Source organism: Xiphias gladius, chromosome 22 (assembly GCF_016859285.1).
Source record: "Xiphias gladius isolate SHS-SW01 ecotype Sanya breed wild chromosome 22, ASM1685928v1, whole genome shotgun sequence".
NCBI lineage: Eukaryota > Metazoa > Chordata > Actinopteri > Istiophoriformes > Xiphiidae > Xiphias > Xiphias gladius.
Genome location: NC_053421.1, coordinates 23,779,279 through 23,797,985, shown reverse-complemented (window position 1 = coordinate 23,797,985; position 18,707 = coordinate 23,779,279). Strand labels below are relative to the sequence as shown.

General features: G+C 39.9%; 1 protein-coding gene across 2 annotated transcripts; it reads right to left on the bottom strand.

The window, feature by feature from the left end:
• Positions 1–1,477: 1,477 nt before the first annotated feature.
• Positions 1,478–18,676, bottom strand: bag6 (BCL2 associated athanogene 6). 2 transcript variants are annotated; one of them, XM_040117185.1, is made up of 25 exons: positions 18,567–18,587; positions 17,704–17,791; positions 17,486–17,603; positions 16,488–16,702; positions 15,561–15,623; positions 15,355–15,477; positions 15,059–15,255; positions 14,602–14,734; positions 14,012–14,212; positions 13,698–13,920; positions 13,172–13,222; positions 12,266–12,609; positions 12,102–12,174; positions 11,628–11,974; positions 10,503–10,761; positions 10,224–10,393; positions 9,925–9,978; positions 9,152–9,260; positions 8,743–8,867; positions 7,211–7,345; positions 6,772–6,828; positions 6,442–6,666; positions 5,702–5,809; positions 5,465–5,611; positions 1,478–4,042 (listed from the first exon to the last, which is right to left on the bottom strand). In XM_040117185.1, the coding sequence occupies exons 2-25, from the start codon at positions 17,782–17,784 to the stop codon at positions 3,947–3,949; spliced, it is 3,654 nt and encodes a 1,217-aa protein (XP_039973119.1). In that variant the 5' UTR covers positions 17,785–17,791; positions 18,567–18,587; the 3' UTR covers positions 1,478–3,946. The 2 variants fall into 2 exon arrangements, with proteins under 2 accessions (XP_039973119.1, XP_039973118.1); XM_040117184.1 differs by having other exon boundaries at positions 1,479–4,042; positions 11,628–11,857; positions 18,567–18,676.
• Positions 18,677–18,707: the final 31 nt, after the last annotated feature.

Sequence of the window (18,707 nt, the reverse complement as noted above, 5' to 3'; positions counted from 1 at the left end):
TACAGTTTATAAAAAAGGATTGCTTAATGTATTGAGATTTCAATCAAGTGTCGTTCATGTTACGGTACAAGTAAACTTAAGACATTTACTCAAGTAAAACCACCAATACAGCAATGTAAAAATACTCAATTACAAGTAAGCCCTACTTCAAAACATCCATTTCAAAATCCTACCTCAGTAAAAGTACGTAAGTAAGACAAGCAAAATGTACTTAAAGTATCAAAATAAAAGTACCAAATTATATATCACATTACTACACTTAATGTATCAATCCATAAGTACCATTGTACTGTTATAGTTGGTGGAGGTGAAGCTAGTTTTAAACCACTTGACTTAAAAAGTCATAAGTAGCTACAGCAGTCAGATAAATATTAAATAGTATTTCCCTCTGAACCGTAGCGAAGTAAAAGTAGAAAAGTATCATAAAATGAAAATACTCAAGTACCTCAAAGTTGCACTTAGGTATAGTACTTGAGTAAATACACTTAGTTACTCTCCACCGACAGTTTCAGTGTGCAAAACTCCTTTACATCCAAAGCATACAGATCACCGATTGAATACACAATCAAAAACCGAAACCAAATCCATATTTGGCATGACCACCCTTTGCCTTTAAAACAGCACCGGTTCTCCTTTGGTTACACCCGGGCACAGTTTTTTCAAGGGACTTGGCAGGTCGGTTGTTCCAAGCAGCTTGGAGAACTTGTGTCTTCTGTCTCCTCATGTGATCCCAGACCGACTCCATGATGTTGGGATCGGGGCTCTGTCGGGGCCAGACCGTCCGTAGCAGGACTCCTCGTTCTTCTTGTGTCTGAAGCTCATTCTTTATGGTTCTGGTCGGATGTTTGGGCTCGTTGTCCTGCTGCAGAACGAATCTGGGACCAATCAGAGGCCTCCCTGATGACACTGCGTGAAGGATAAGAATCTAAGCATCCGAAGCGCCTAAGACGTTTGCTCAGTACTGGGTGCATTTTCAAACCTTAACGTCACTCTCAAAGGGATGCAGTGTCTTGTAATGTATTGAGTGTAAGTCACAGTAGACTAAACTGTGATTCGAGGCTGCATGCTCTCCGGCTCACTGGAGATTTACAAGTGGTGTAAAAAAGCCAAGGTTTTTTTTGTCTTAAATGAAAATCAAACTTTGTGGAAAACACAGAACAGAGAGGAAAAAAAAAAATCACAATTTCAATCACAATAATCATTCAGTCTTGTAAGGATTTACTGTAGTGTAAAGTCAAACTCTAGACTACATCTATATTTGCAGTAACACAGCAGAGTATTTAAAAGTTATTCTTACTCTACATCATTTCAAATGTTGACGTCTGCCTAAGTTACACTCTCTTGTCATCTCTTTTTGTATAATTGCAGACTCCATTTTGATGAAGTAGTTACCGTTTATAATGATAAACTTTATTTATACAGCACAAGTAAGAAAAGTAAGAAAACTCTAAAACGTGTCATTTGATAGTCACCATTTTATTTTAATATGCAACAATGATTCAAATTGATTGATGAACATATACAATGCTGTGCTCTAAGAAAACTCACTGCATGATGTTTTATCTAATGCAGAGTGTTTACGCTTTGAAATTGTGCCAACGCATTTTGTAAAATACTGTAAAACCCACAATTCTGGACAGGAAAGGTTTGGAAGTACTTCCAGGGTCAAAGGTCATTTTCAGAGAAGAAGGGAGGTGGCACATGGTGAGTATGTTGTACATATATATATATAAAGGTGTGTTTGTAAATTCTATAAGGAATTGTAGAGAATCGTATGGTTTAAGACAAATAGAGCAGTGTTAAGCTCTTCCCCTGCTGACTCTTGGAGCAGTTAATTGATCATTTGATGCAGCAGAAAAAACAATGAACAGTTAAATCATTTAACAGGCAAACAACCTGGGAGCAGTCCATCCGAATTATAAGGGACAAAAATGGTTCGGGTGTTGTGTAACTTTATCAACTAGAAATGTTCTCAGGGTGAATTGAAGTCAGCTCGGATCTCGGGAAAAGTCATTTGGATTCCTTATGTCCTCTGTCTACCTCTTCTGCTCAAGTGTTTTAGATCAAACTCGCGTTTCTCCGCATTTGCTCCTCAGAAAATACGACAGTCTCCTGTCAGAACATAACAAACTGCGCCCCTCGGCTGAGAGCCTGAGTAACAGTAGCAAAGGGGACAGTAACAAAAAGGAGGGAATTTTGTTCTAAAAAAAGGCTGTAACTTTGGAAGATATCCACTTGATTTGTCTAACTCGGTCTGCTAAAGCCTCACTTTGGCCTCACATAAAGTTTTGAATACATTTTTGCACAGGAGGAGGGCTGTGAATTGGCGCTGCGACCAACAGTTATTTTCATTACCAATGAGTCCCGCGATTATTTTCTTTATTAATAGATTAATTGTTTAGACTGTGGAAAGTTGGATCGGTGGCAAAATTTTGTTTGTTTGATATGATTAAAGCCAACAGCAGAGGAATAAGATCATTTTATAGATCACTTTATAGGTGAAGACGATTCTTTACAACTCCAAACTGATATTTGAAATGTCAGAGGCTGTACAGTTACTCAATATATAACCCTGTTTTTTTTTTTCCCCCCATATACTTCTGACGTTGTGCAATTTTTCCCAAGCTGTAAGACAATGAATGCAGATTCCTTTTCTCTTGTGCTTTCAACTGGAGCCTGATTAATTATTGCAAGCTTTAGTTTTTAAACACAAAATGAAACATTTTAATTGGGATCCCTTAAATTTGGCTCATAAAGAACTCAGACCCAGATATGTACTGAGCAAGACATTTTACAGTTGAAAAATAAACTTATCAGCGCTCTCTAGTGGACAAAATATGCAACAGCCAGTGGTGGAATCTAAGTACATTTACTCAAGTATCGTACTTAAGTACAAATATGTATTATTTCTACTTTACTTGAGTATTTTCTTTTCATGCTACTTAATAGTTCCACTCCACTAAATTTCAGAGGCAAATATTGTACTTCTTACTCCACTACATTTATCAGACAGCTGCAGTTACTTCACAAGACTAGTTCGAGATTTTAAATACGAAACATAGAGGGCTCATAAAATATGCTTTGTCATGGATGAAACTACCCAACAGTATGTATAACAATTAGTTGGTTGAAAGAAAATGAATTGGCTTAAGTGTTTTTTTCTTGTAAAAATGCCAAATATTTCATGGTTCCAGATTCTCAAATGTGATGTTTTTCTGCTTTTCCTTTTGACTTTCGATACGTTAGATACGTTTTGCTGAGTACACTTGTACAATTTAACTTTGACTTAAGGGTTTAAACGCGTCCTCCACCAGTGGTAACAGCAACACGGTTTCTAAAATACCAAACATACCTTCGGCATTTCTGCACTGCAATTTCATGTTATTTACGAGCAGACGTATTTGAGAATAATATAAAAAAAAAAAAATATTATGTTGTATCAAGATTTTTATTAAGCTTACTGTACATTCATGTACTGTACAGCATGTGCATCACATGAAGGTATACTCTTGCACTTTAGAGTATAGAGAGGAGTATTGAGAAGAAGGTAAAAGTCCACTAAATAGTGAGAACTCAGGCTCCATATTAACAAAGCAACACAAGGATAAGAAGGCAAAAAAGAAGTACAGATGTACACATGTATCCAAACAGAGTTAAAGTCACCTACTTTAGTGAAACTTAAATCTAATATAACACCTTTTTGATAAGGAACATTCTCTCGGCAAAAGTTGGATCAAAATAAACACAAAGCAATAAATAGGTTCTGGGGAAGTTGTCACGATTGCATTAGATAAGTAGACTAGAGAGCTGCTAACTGCTTTAGAAAAAAAAAAAAAATTAAAAAAAAGGTGTACAGACTATTTTTTTGGGTGTTGGGGGGGTTTACGAAGATCCAAAAAATAATACACATGAAGATGAAAACAGAATGCTTCTCAGTTGAGTCTGATTATGAGTCTGATGAGAAGGCTCTGTGTGCGTTGGGGAACTGCTGAGAGTTGAAATCTGGGTCTTCCCTCACTCGTTTCTTGATGTCGGCTTTAACCTGGGAGACGAAGAAGATATCCCGATTACGGTGGGAGATACAAGCACTCGGCCAAAAGGTGACTTAGTGGTTAGAGAGGCAGGCATGGGAACACAAATTTGTTCCCCATAACTGGCAACGACAGCACAAGAGAAATGATGATAAAAAGTATAGAGCCTGAAGTGGGCCATTGGAATAACTGATCATGGATTAATAAAAACTGCTTTTCGATTACTTAAATGATCATTTAAATGATACATTAATAAGATCAAAGGTCATATAAAAATAATTTGCCACTTAATGAGAATTGTTTTCTTCTGTGCTTGAATTATGAATAAGTTATTTTCTAAATTGTTAAATTAATTTTTTAAACAGATTTAAAATGACAATGTTTAAATTACATATAATTATGTCTATTTATTAGTTTCCTACTTTAACCTTTTAGTTTCTATTTTGTGAACGTTTTTATTTAAAGATGTATAAGCAGTGAGCCACCTAACAATTTAATTATTAATTCGTTATTTTAAACACAGAATATAGAAATACAGTTATCAATTGCTGAATTTCATTTTTTTAAATAATTATTTACTTTAAATTTCATAATGCATGAATTGCAAGTTTGAATTTATTTTGTAAAATCTTTTTTAAATGTATTAATTGATAATGCACCAAGTTTCCAGTTTATTAGGTACGTGTAGCTAAAACTAAAGGAGTCTAGCACAACAGTCCTGCAATAAATCCTTTCCTCATGAAGGTTTTAATGTTCAGTTTTTGTTGAATCTAGTGTGTGAAACTAGTTTTTGAAAACGTTCATCCCAGTTTACCTGGGATCCATGGTGACGCCTTTGATGCCTTGTTTTGTCCAAAACCCAAAAAATATTCAATTTACATTGATATCAACCAGACAAAGCAGCAAATATTCATAATTTCTATAAACTGGGGATTTTTCAGCATTTTTGTTTGAAAAATTAATTAAATGATTAAGCGATTATCACAACAGTTGCTGGTGATTTTGACTCATCAATTAATCGACTATTTGTTTCAGTTCTACAATAATCTCATCTACTTGTAGGTGAAAACAAAGATGAAGACACTGCAAATGTGTACTGTTTTGTAAAGTTACTTGCACACACAACCTCATTAAGTTTGAGAGGTCAAAGAAGAACCAGGACGTACTATATATCTTCAAAGCCCTAATGGAAATTTGATGCTCAGCTTCATTGTAACTTGCAAATAATTAGTTTAGATAAACAAGTTGTTGTAAAGATGTGCCTACCAGTGTAAACACACATCTCTGCAATGTAGACTATGAGTAACTTGTATCCTAACTAATGTAAATCATGGGCAAATCTATGAAGACAGAAAGGACCACACCATGGTCATTAGCAGCCTAAATGATGTGCAGTATGTCCCTGGTTTGGGATACAGGTAAGCTTCAGTCACCTGTTCTGCATACGCTTCCTTTAGCTCCTGGGTCTCCAGATCGTCCTGTAATCGCTCAGCAGAGGTGATGGGCTTCACTCCAGCTGTCCTGGCTGCTTGACTCACTGCATCAGAGAGGGAGAGGAGACTTCCACCACCCTGTCCTGTCTGAAAAGACAGAAACACACACACCTTATAATATATGCAAAACATGTGGCACTCATGCGTAATGAGCGAAGATACATCTGATATGATTACCTTTCTGCGTTTAGCTGGCATGCCATGCAAATAGGCATCAGACATCGGAGGCTGAGCCTTCATCTTCCTCTGGGTGATCATATCACACCTGATGATGGGCACCCACTCCTACAACACGTACAGGTCATAAACAAGGAAGATACGGATTATGAGGATTACCAGGGGTGTCTTTTAAAGGTCTGCCCTAAAACAATAAAACAAAAGCAATCAAAGTCTCAAAGGGTGAATTTTGTACTAATAAGACTAAATTTGGAAAATACCTACTTAATATGACAAAGTCAGTCTGCAGAAGCCTCATATTAGCTTTAGCTAAAGTTTAAAATGCATTGTTTCACAGAACGATGACTGAATTTTGTCCCCCATCCCTTACACACATCCCTTGTGTTGGGAAGGGATCTCATGACAATCGGTATGGACACAATTGCAGCAACCAAAACTTTCTCAGTTGTTTTAAGAGAGTCTCAGTCAATTTGTCTTTTCAGAAACAACGTCCCAATTGCTCTGGGTAATCCAGACTTGACTACAACAGTTTTCACTGGAACCATTTTCTACAGATGAAACAGTCCCTTTAAAACAGTTGGCAGTTTGTTCATTGGATTATTCACAGTAACAGGGAAACTGTCTAGGAAAGGAAAGGGTTGTCATGACTCCATGGTTTGTTGCACTGCCCCGGTTCACATTTACAAACAAACAAAAAGATATATGTCAAATACAAAAAGTTAAACTGCAGGGGCTCTTACAGGGGGAACAGCAGCGGCCCAGGCCTCTGACTCGCCAGCAGACTCCTCACGCCCTCCCTCAGCTCCTGCTGCTGCCATGTCGCCGCCTAATGGCGCGGCTCCTCCCGAGGCTCCCAGGTCCCCAGGCAACACCCTTGTCTCCCGTGAGGGTGCCCTTTGTTCATGTGACACTGACATGGCCTCCTCTGCTGTGGTTGCTGCAGCTGGTGAGAGGGTGTCCCCTATCTTTGGAAGTGGAAAACAGCAAAATGAAGGTGCTAAAAGGCAAAGCGGTACCTAAAATGTCACAATGAGTTCATGAAAAGGATATTAAAGACACATCATGCTTACCGTTGCACTTTGTGCTCGTTCAGGCTCTTGTGGGCCAGTTGCAGAAGACTGATCTCTCTGTGAAAGAATGTCATCTAATATTTATTCGCCGTTTCAGACGTGCTGTCCAAAGTAACAGGATATGTAACAGCCATCGGATAAGACGGGCTGCTCCCTCTGCATGTAACATGTTATGAACCGACACCTGTATGCATGTGCATTCTGTTGTGCAGGAAATGATAACATTTTCAAATGTAAAATTTGAAAACTAAATCTACAGATACGGAAACAAATGTTGGGAAACAAACACTTTTTTAGTCTTGAACACCTAGGCCCTGAGAGGCTAAATCATGTACAGTATGTGAGGCTTGCAGATGTGATCTCCTCAAACTGCCAATGAGTGTCAATCCTTATTCTAGGAAGGAGGCATTGATACTGAGATAAACTCAGATTCCATTACCTGTGAGTGAACTATGTAGTTCTGGATCTGCTCCTGTGTGACAGGGATGTGCTCCAGAATGACCTGCAGCCTCATGGTCATCATGCTGGTCATCCAGTTGACAAGGCTGGGGCTGATATCACTTGACATCCTCCGCTGGAACAAAAAAAAAAAAAAAAATTCAGCTTTTACTTTACAACAGCTGTTTTGTTCTCTATTTTGTCTTTTTGGGAACATTCCTCTCTTTGGATTGTTAAAACTTTCAGTTCTTTTAGTAGCTTTTAAAAAAAAAAAAAAATCTCTCTTAACATTTACGTGACCATTCTACCACCACAAAAACACTTCAAGGACAAGGTAGCTGGCTGCTCCACTCTTTTTGCTTGTAATGTTGCAATTCTCTATTTGACGCTTGTTTATTTTGAGTCCCTCTGAATAAGACTTGTCAGTTAAAATGTAATGTCAATTCTACTGGGAATAAAGTTCACTTATTATCCATTACTTGTTATCCATGATACTGACATCATGTGTGGCAGTCAGTAAGTAGGTTTTAACTACTAATTCACTGGTGGTGAAATGAATGTTTAACATGTGTAAAGAGTGTTACAGAGTGAACAGGTGAATTAAACACATGTATAGGAGAAATAAACAGCGACGGAGTTAATACGGTAGCCGTGGAGTTAAGGTAGTACACCCCATAGAAAAATATAATTGGTTGTTTTTGGAAGGTCAAAAGAGCGAGTTTGTGACCAAAACAAAGCATCATAGGCTTCATTTGCAGCAATGTCTGCAATTTCTGTGTGAGCCAAAATAATAGAAATCTTTGCATAGTCTTTTCTCCCCACTAACTGCTGCCTTCAACTGGTCAGCTGGTTGAGATTTTTAGGCTTTTTGGTTTTATTTGCATTTACTGTCACAAGCACTCATGAGCGTGTCGATCTGGCATCAATGCCTACTGCAAATAGACGTGAGTGCACCTGCATTTCCACAAAGCACTGAATTTGATATCCTTTGCCTAACATGTTTCATCTGGAGTCTTCTGCCAGCTGAAAGGGGATTGGAATCTGACCAGGAAAAAAAGTGAGTTTTGCGAAAGTAAAACTAGGATGATTCATTAGTTAATCGTTTATTCATTCTATGCCTCTATGCTTTGAGAAGAGAAGCTGAGGAACGCTAAGTGAAACCAGATGTTCTGTATCCTCACTAAGCAGGGGGGCTCTTTTCATGAAATTCTAATATTATCTCTCTGCATGTGGTCAGCTCATGATAAAGCGTGAACAGCCCGTGGCTTCATGCCAATTGGTTGAAATCTGACACCTGTTGGGCAAACAGCCTATTTTGTTCCTGTTCTTTGTTTTGGGAGAACTATTAGTCAAACTTTAGTTTCCCTTCATTGAGACTTTTCCTTCCGACTTTTGGTGATGAGGTTTGTCCCTTATATTGTACAATGTATTCTAATCTTCAACCTGTCAGTGTTTTGTGTGTTTATTTTATGTGTCCTGAGTGTTTGCAGGCAGTTTCCACCACAGTGATTTAGTGAAACATTGTGTACTAACTATTCGGTGGTTGATGACTGCAGTAAGAGCTCTCTGGTCTCCTCTCAGGCAGTGCAGGTTGAGGGCAAGACACTCAAACAGTGCCTGGTTACACATCTGTAGCAACCGGGGCCCAAACGAGTCATCTGGATGAGAAAAGTATTGATATTGAATGATTTAGTATATTATTTTTAATAACTATTCATTTCAATAACAAATTCCTTTACAATTATGTACCACATTTGCTAGAGAAGCAGTGAACTTTAAGATAGTTAATTTTACTTACTCATCTCACAGTATTATTCCTGCTTAATAATGCAAATAGGATTACATCTAGTGCTGCAACCTACACTTTAACACAAATGGAGGCAATAGTGGAAACAAAAGGTTAACACATAAAGTAAACTACACAAAGAAAAAAGAATCTTACCAGTGCAACGCAGAATGTGTGTGGCGATGTGAGTCAGTTGCTGTCTAAAGAAAGACATGTTGGTCTGAGTAATATCAACACCCTCCATCACGGTGACTGAAGACTCTCTCTGTGTGGGAGATGAAAGAGAAGGTGCCATTGAAAAAAAAAAGATGGCACAGCATTTTGACATTTGATCGGTTAAGTAACTTAAACTAAATCGGCTTCTTGAGTACAGCTGAAATGTTTTACAGATTCATTATTGGACTATATCTTCTTTTGCTCCAAAATCTGTAGCTGTCTAAAACTGTGCATTTGCTTTTGTTTAATTTCCATGTATTATCTAGTATCTATTTTATGTATTTATTTGTAGGAATTTTGATCTATTCCATTCCTGATTTTTCCTTGATACAATTTACTGACTACTCTCATTTTAAGAGTTTTACATTATCCGCCTGATCACATCTGTTTGACACTGATTATTCTCCTCATATTTTACTGTGAATTGACTACTTGAAAAGTGGATCTAATTTATGGTGTTACTTCACAGCCCTGAACAGTGTCCAGTATTGTAAGATGATTTTCTAATGACAAACTATGTACACTACTACACAAAATATGCCATGCAGTGAGTATTGAAGGAACAATAACAGACATAGCCTTAGTTGTGCTGGCTGTCACGTGTTTTGGCTGTGGTAAATAAAAATATTACAGTGTAAATAAATGATGTGGTAACATGTCATCATTTACTGTTTGGTATTTTACTGGAGGAGGAGTGGACATGGAGGACTTACAAAGCTCTCAGTGATGTACTCCCCCAGTTCATTGACAAGACTGTCGGCAGACTCCTGGGGGATGGAAAGAGAGGACATGAGGAAAAACAAGAGAATGACGGCACAAAGAGGGAGAAAACGATGAAAATACAACATTTACTGTTCAATTACACATAAGAATGAATGAGACAAACCATCAAACACATTACCTGTAATGAAAGTTATACTAGCACTACTTTTTTTTTAAACATCCTTGAGTATTTAAGGATAGGTAATCCATCTGAAATTAACAAAAATAATTTCTGGTGAGTAGTACTGACAGCAATGTTCTGGTCGGTGGGCTCTATGCCATTGAGGTAGTTCTGGGTGAAGAACTGGGACAGCTGAGGTTGAATGCGACCCAGAGGGTGGTGCTGGCCATGGAGCAGCATCACCAGGTCTGACATGGTGAACGTCTGGCACACCAACATCAGCAGCTCTCCAAAAAACCCTAGGAAACATAATTAGACAAAAGTTAAAATAAAAGAAGATACGGGGAAATTAAGTGATCAATAGGAGTGAAATTTAGATAATATATATATTAATGTGCTGTTCTTTACCGGTAGGATCCTCAGGACTGATGAAGATGTTGGTTGCCTGGGACAGCCTCTGCATGAACTGAGCAATGCTCTCTGTGTCATTCTGGGCTTGGCCCAGAGAGCCCATCATGGTGCTCAGAACGCCACGGACGATGCCTGTGAACAACTCCGGGTTGAGGGCTTCGGCTGCTGCAGAGGGGTTAGGCATTGGGTTGGGCCCTGCACTAGGAGCTGGAGTAGTACCAGAGGGAGGTGGGGGTGCAGTAAAGATTGGCTGGGCCTAGAAATGAAATGAGGATTGAGGATTTGTTATCATTACTTTGCTTTACTTGAAATACAACACAGATAACACAGTCACTGTCAGCCTCTCTTTCCTTTAGGGGCCATTAGGAGACATTGCGATGACTAGGGCTGGGTATCATTTGAAAATTTTCTATACTAGTGCCAATACAATGTTACATAGTAACACGAGTTTTTACAAAACCCTTAAAAAAAAAAAAAAAAAAAGCTTAACAAAAGTCAAAACTTTCAATTGTTCAGCGTTTTCCCAAACAGAAGCAGCCATTTAAGCATTCACATAACTAAATAAAATGTTTAGTTTCAAATTGGCAATTTCATTATTTAAATCAGAAGCTGTCTCATCAAAGAACAGTAAAAGACCAGCGCAAATCCGAGCAAGCATTCAGTGCCAGCTTTTGGTACTTTTGGTACAGTTTCCGACACTCTGTGCAACAGAAAAATTTCAGTCAGTGCCAAAAGAGTATTGAAGTTTGACACACATTGAATCACTGTCAGTCATTCTGCTCCTTCCTACAATACTGTTAACTATGTAGGGTGGCAGTAGTAGGGAGTGGGTAGTCGATTTACACAATGACACTGCTTAGTTGGAGTAGTGGCAACTAGAAATGTCTCCAAGGCAGACAAAAAGAAGATCCTTTGGAAAGACACAAGGAAATGGAGGACACGGTAGAAAGTAGAAATGCTGAGACATTTTTTACAGCTGCAATTCTTCCATATGCTCTGTGGGCACATTATTGTGGAAAATACAAAAATGACACGGAAATTCTGAATTGAGTCATATCCAAATGCGTGTGCAACTTTTAGGCAAAGTCTAAGTGCACTCATGTCAAACATTCAAACGCTGACCTGCTGCATGAATTCACTCACTCCCTGGATGAAAGCTGGGACACCAGATGTGGTGACAGTGATAGAGGGGGCTCCACCAGGGCCTGCACCAGCCGCACCTGCTACCCCCAAGAGCGAACCCAGGAGTTGGCTGAGGTCTGGTGGCATATCCTGGGACTGGGGCTCACTGGCGTTGGTCTCAGGTTGGCTCGGTGGACTAGTAGTGTTTGCAGTAGGTGGAGGTGTTGGACCTGAGGTGGAGAAAGAAAAGGAGGAAGAGGAGGAGGAGGTTTGAGAGGAGGAGGAAAAAGAAGAAGAGGAGGATGTAGATGGGGATGAGGAGGATGAGGATGTTGCAGTTTGACCTGCTGTGGAAAAAACAGATTGAAATATCACTGATTGACACCAATCTTTTTAAAGGTTAAGCTATAATAAATACAGAAAAAATGCTGCTAATACAGTCAAAATCTAAATTTAACAAATGGAAGAGCTTACCCATTTGTCCAGGAAGCAGAAGTTGTCCAACTAGTCCACTAATCATCTGGTTGAGAGCAGCAGGGTTGAAAGCCTGTGGAGCAAGATTTGTTAATTAGTCTCAAACGCTGATCGTGTTGACAATCAGCCTCGAAAAGAAACCAAATCAGAAACATTATACCCACCTGTCCCGGCTGCTGGCCTGGCATGGCAGCCCTCACATTGATGGTGGTTCCCCGTGTCCCGAAAGATGGAGGGGGCATGTTGGGTGCAAAGGGGGGTCGGGTGAACACAACCCTGGCCTGTGGGCCAGTGTGGGGAGGTGGTGGGGGAGCAGTAGGGGTGGTGGTGGGTGTGTTAGGACCCGTGGTGGTAGTTGAGGAGTTGGCTGTGGAGCTGTAGCCGGGAGGGGTGGGCTGGGGCGGGACTGGCTGGCCAGTGCCGGCAGTGGCGGCACTAGTAGCTGCAGCAGTGGCATATTGGCTGATCTGTTGCATGAGATTTCGCATAAAGTCAGGGGGGAGGGCACCTGGGGACAGAAAACAGACCAGTAAATAAGAACAGCATTATTTACTTTTGTTGTCAGCAGAAAAATAAGATGGATTTTCAAGGATTAAAAAATGAATGCTTGAGGGCTGCAAATAATAATTATTTTCATTATTCATTCATCTGTCAATTATTTTATCCATTAATCAAGTAATCACTGCACCTATAAACATCAGAAAGTAGTGAAAAATACATAATTTCCAAGAGCCCAAGGTGATGTCTTGAAATGTCTTGTTTTGTCAGACCAATAGTTCAAAACCCCAACATATTCAATTTCCTATAATGTTAGGCAGCAAATTCTTACATTTGAGAGGTTGGAACCATCAAATATTTCTGCTTGAAAAAAGACTGAAATAATTAACTGATTACCAAAATAGTTGCCAAGTAATTGTCTGTCAATCAGTTAATCAATTTATCAACTAATCTTTGCAGCTCCAGAATGCTTTCTTGAACTTTAGTTACAAATTGGAAAAAAAAAGATTTACATGACAAGACTTTGTGATTTAAAATGTAGTATGCCAAATATACCACAAACTGGCCTTTACCTGGTTGTCCAGGCATTTGCTGACCAGCTGCTGCAGGGTTTGCACCTGGGCCTGCACACACACACACACACACACACACACACACACACACACACACACACACACACACACACACACACACACACACACACACACACACACACACACACACACACACACACACACACACACACACACACACACACACACACACACACACACACACACAGAACAGCACAAAAATAGTTTAGTCTCCCTTGTACAATCTTAAAGAACTTGCCGGTATATTACTCTCCACAGAAGTACATATGCAAAACCAAATCCTTCATTCAACAAACGCGGGGATAAAAACTCTTGAGATTTAAACCTATAAATCAGACAAGTCCCATTCTTTAGATCAGCCAGCAAATTCTAGTGGCAGCAGAGCATGGAGGATGCAGTAGTGTGCAGTCATTTAATTCCAATGCGCTGCTGCCCAGCGATTTTACACACAAACAGCTTTGATGAAATGGCGCATTCAATTGGTGGCGGATATGGGACAACACACCGTCCGTGTTCATCTGCATCATGACCACCGGGACTGCCTGGTGGCTGATCCTGATGACCCGGGGGCCAGCCTGTCCCTGTCCAGCCTGCTGATTGGAAGGGGAAGTCTGTGGGGGGGAGGTCTGTCCCTGACCTGCCTGCTCTGACTGGCTGGCCGACTGAGTAGGCGTGGCTTGTCCCTCAGTGCTGTTAGCCGCGACAGTCACTGTGGCACCCAGGTTCATCTGTTGGTGAAGATGCAAGCACAGTCAGCCTGATTAAATAATAAGGTTCACGTTAATAACTTCTAACTAAAATATGCTTGTATTCCCTTACTTGCACCGGGATGTGGTGGTGTACAGCTCCAGGCAGAGTGACCGGGGTGGCATAGTGGGAAAAAGGCCGGACCACATGTAGATGGCGGGGCACAGGGCTCATGAGGTTCAATCGCAGGTCACTGAGGGCCACAAGAGCGTTACCAAGGAGACGGAGACACTCCCAAGTCAGGATGAGAGTTCGCTGGTCCTCCTCTCTCTCCTGTGGCAGAAAAGAAACCATCTTGAGCAACTTTGTGAATAACAACTAGATAAACTTATGTTAAAAAAAGATTACAGAAATTGAATAAAAAAAAGTCAAGTTTAGATTTCCATAGCATTATCATTTGTACTAATCGAACTTTAATATTAATGAGGATTACCGCACACTGGGCCTCAGTGTATAATTGCTGACAGTAAAACTCTACCTGATATTTAAGTTCTTGCTCCCCTTGAACCTTCATTAGTTCAAAGACCGAGGAAGGAATCACTTGTTTTTTTCAAGGTTAAACATGTTTTCAACAGATATCCTGGTATCCTGATATAAAGCATCCATTTCAGACATATACTAAAGATCACCAGTTAATTAGTATTTGGCTGTTTGAATCCTACTGTATTGTTGTTGTATTCTGCGGTAGTGGCTGTCTCCAGGATGGTGTGAGCTCTCTGGATGAAGGGCTGCAGTCTTTCCTCCACCCTCCGTAGCTCAGACAACATCTCCGCCAGCTCAGCAGGGCTGGGATGACTAGAGGAGGAAAGGAAATCAAAGCTGGTCACACTCAAACACACTGGATCGATTCTATGCCAAACATTAATGTTCTTTTCAAATTTACCTGACTTAAAAGGTTTAGAGTGGAATAAAAAATGACTAGAGGAGGAAAGGAAATCAAAGCTGGTCACACTCAAACACACTGGATCGATTCTATGCCAAACATTAATGTTCTTTTCAAATTTACCTGACTTAAAAGGTTTAGAGTGGAATAAAAAAAAATAATTACTTTTGTGAATTCTCACACAATGATGTGGGATAAGTAACAATCGGAGGCACTGAGGAAAAAAGATGTCTCACTTGGGTCCAGGTTGGGGTGTTGGTCCCTCAGACTGTGCTGAAGAGGTGGGTGGAGGTGGGGGAGTTGTTGGAGGTGGGGAGGTGTCCATGGGCTGGGAAGAAGGCGACGGAGTGGAGGTGGTAGACGAAGAACAGGGAGGAGGGGGGGCAGCAGCAGAAGTTGTCTCGGTTTGGGAGGCTGTGTCACTCGGCCGACCCTGAAAACCGACACAAGATAGCAGCTGCATTTGTTACTGATAAGGCACTGATTTCCCTGGAACTTTGCTGATGGAATAATTGGACGTCTGGGCTCTCACCTCCATTCGGTGGATGACATCATTGACGTCCCTCAGCAGGTTTTCAGCTAGCACCAGCCTCAGCCTTGGCTCACTCTGCACTGGCTGGTCCATATCAATGTGCACATTCACGGACCCATTGCTCTGAAACAGAATAGGTGACAATTAATTAAATGCAGGGTAATGTCATGTGGAATTGTATACACTCAGCAGACATAGTATCTTACACCAGTGCTGGTTGTGACTCTGGCATTCCTGGCATTCTCTCCAACCATCTGCTGGACTGACATCTTAACGAGAAGAATAACACACAGAATTAACACACCTTTGGAATCAACAGTTGACGCACAAGACAAACCTTTCTGACCGTCATGAAATGAAACATGATTAAAGCTGGGCAACATACACTCAGTGACCACTTTCTCAGGTAAACCTGTACAGCCTAATGCAATCCGATACAACTATTTTGCCAAAAAGTCTACTTTTTTTGATTCCTAAAATGTTCAGTTTTTAAACTCAATTCTGTTTCAGCATTCAGCTCATAGATTGGGGTAGTGTTGTGCTGGACTGCATGATATTCAGAGGTGTTTCTAATATTCTTCCCACCTCACGTGTGTAAGCAGGGAGGACAAAAACCTCTCAATATAATGTACCACCTTGAACTGTGACCTCAGTAATAAACCTAAAATTGATTTAACACATTTCCAACAATGTCAACAAAAACTGAACATTAAAAAATGGAACATTTGTACTGAATTGCAACAGACTGTACAGTTGTACCAAATAACGAGGCCACTGAGTGTATATTATATATGCAAATAAATTAAACAAACCAGAGGACATTCATCCACTGCATATATGTTATGAAATCTGTCTGGGCATGGAAGAAGCACATGCTGGCTTACTGAGTTGCTGTTTATCACACTGGACTGCATGATAAATGGGAAGCTGAAACCTAAACTACTTTTTATTATATTCATCCTCGGGTATTTTTAGAAATCATTGGGAGATCACAGAGAAATCTGACTTAGTAACTGTTTTGTGGTGTATCTCAGTTTGTCCAATAAATGATGAAAAATACACCATAATTATTAGGATAACGTATAAAGATTATTACACTGAACAGCCCCAAACAAGTCACAAAGCAGACCCACCTGTATCTGCTGGGGGTCCATGATGTTGACAGGGAGGTTGAAGGTGCCGAGCATTACGTAGCTGTTAGCATTGCGATCGTGTGGAGGCACTTGGGATGTTCCTTGGGAGGACGAGGAGGGCCCACTGTCAGCTGAAGTGCCTCCTGACCCTGAGCCAGGCTGGGAGGGTGGAGGGGGCGCCCGCTCCACAAGGTGGATCACCTTGCCACCCACATCTGGGACAATAAGAGAGAACTACAGTTACATCTGTGCACATACAATACCGTGTTGACTTCACACTTTTTGTTTTGAGACACAGGTGAGTGAGCTCCAAGCACCTAATGTATTTGTTTAAATAGAGCTAAGAATACAATGCAATAGGGCTGCATCTAACAAATATTTTCATTATATTCATTTCCTTATTCATTATTTCCCTGATTATTCTTTTAGTCTATTAGTTGTTTGGTCAGTAAAGCCTCAGAAAATAGCAGAAAATAAACATAATTTTCCTGAGTCCAAACGGATATCTTCAAGTAGCCATTGTTGAAGAAACTGGAACCATCAAGTTTGGCATCTTTGCTTGAAAACTAAAAAGTAATTACTTATCAAAATGGTTTCTGAATAATTTTCTGTCAGTCAACTAATTGATTATTCAGCCAATCAGTGCAGCTCTACGATGCAATTCACAGTCATTACCTTCTCCCACAGTAGTGATCCACCACAACAGCAAAATACAACAAAGCTGCAGAAAAAGTTACAATAAAATAACAGCAAACCTTGAAGTTAATTCCTTCATATTTTCAAACATGTGTGGCTCAGATGTTTAGAAAAAGTGTGTATGTAATAATAAATAAATGAGAAATCAATTTTCAGAGATCTGCAGTAGTACTGTAACTAAAAAAAAAAAAAAAAAAAAAAAAACAACACAGGAAGGATTGCAGAAAGAAATCTAAAACTGCCCATTGAAACAAAAGAAAATCAAGTCCCACATTTCTTTAATTAACCCCTTAATTACTTACTGTAGTCTGTCAGAGTCCTTTCATCCTGCAGCACTCTGCCCTGGTAGATCAGCCTCTGTTTGTCCACAGGGATACCCACTGAAGGGGCGATGTGCTCCTTGAACTCTTTCACTGTCAACTACAAAAGAAGTTGGAAAAGACAGTAGTCAGACGACCTCAAAGGCTGACTGAAAATGAGACTTCACTCCACATTTTGCAGTAGGAACTGATGAATTTACCTGAGCACCGACAGTGTAGGTCCTGCTCTGGGAGTCTAATGTTTTGACTGTCACCTCTATGTCTGCAGTTTGTTCCTCCATGGTGTTCCTGTACCATAAAATATTGTATTCCAGTTATTATAGCTCAACCATTGGATTTTTGAAGCAGAAGCTGATATTGGTTTTAAAAATATAACATTATACCAGCCGATTTTTTTTTTAACATAATCCTCTAAAATAAACAACCATTTTTGATAAGAATCTCTTAAATCTGTTTCGAAAGACCTCTGATGAAGATATACTAAGTGGGACATTTTACGGTTGAAAAATAAAATTCTGGTGAGAAATAAATATTCTGGTGGACAAACAAATGTAATGCTAAGTATGGTGTGCTTTTTTTTTGCTTGTTTGTTTTTTAATCTAGACCCGGTCTGATTAGGTTTGGATGGGGGGAAAAAACGCAGTCAAATAACCCCTTTTGTGCTCCTATGTTTTCACAAATAGACTAAAGGTTTCACAAATCTGAAACTGTGTTTTAAACAGTTACTGGAGTCTACCGAGGGGTTAGCGTTCGTCACGTTAAGTTAGCGTAGCTGTATCCTGCTGGACCGGACGGACATTTTAAATTTCAACATTATTTAAATACTTTGAACAGTGACATGTAACGCTAACGTTAACGTTAACCGGATAATGTTAGCCAGCTACCGTTAGTTGCCACTGGCTTGCTAGTAGGACTTAGCTTAGCTTAACTTGGAAAGCAGGTAGGCGTTTGCAACGAAGCACGCTAAGCTACAGCTAAATAAACTGAACGTTACAATTAGCTTATCATATCAGAGAAAACAGAGCATTTCTTTTTCATGAAGAACGCACTGTTTAACGGTTACCTTAAAAGACGCACTATCCTTTCAACTTATCCAGTGTATTCAGTTGTTTCTTATCACCAAATAAGACGCAAAAAATACTTCCTAGTACAAGGTCTAGCACTTGCCAGAAGCTACCAGGCTGCACGGATGTGACGCCCAGTC

Coding starts and splice junctions, on each gene's coding strand:
- bag6 (XM_040117185.1), bottom strand. CDS start 17,784: ATGGAGGAACAAACTGCAGACATAGAGGTGACAGTCAAAACATTAGAC. Junction 10,394..10,502: donor CAGTCCTGAGGATCCTACCG/GTAAAGAACAGC, acceptor TATGTTTCCTAG/GGTTTTTTGGAGAGCTGCTG. Junction 5,612..5,701: donor TGCCAGCTAAACGCAGAAAG/GTAATCATATCA, acceptor CTGTCTTTTCAG/ACAGGACAGGGTGGTGGAAG.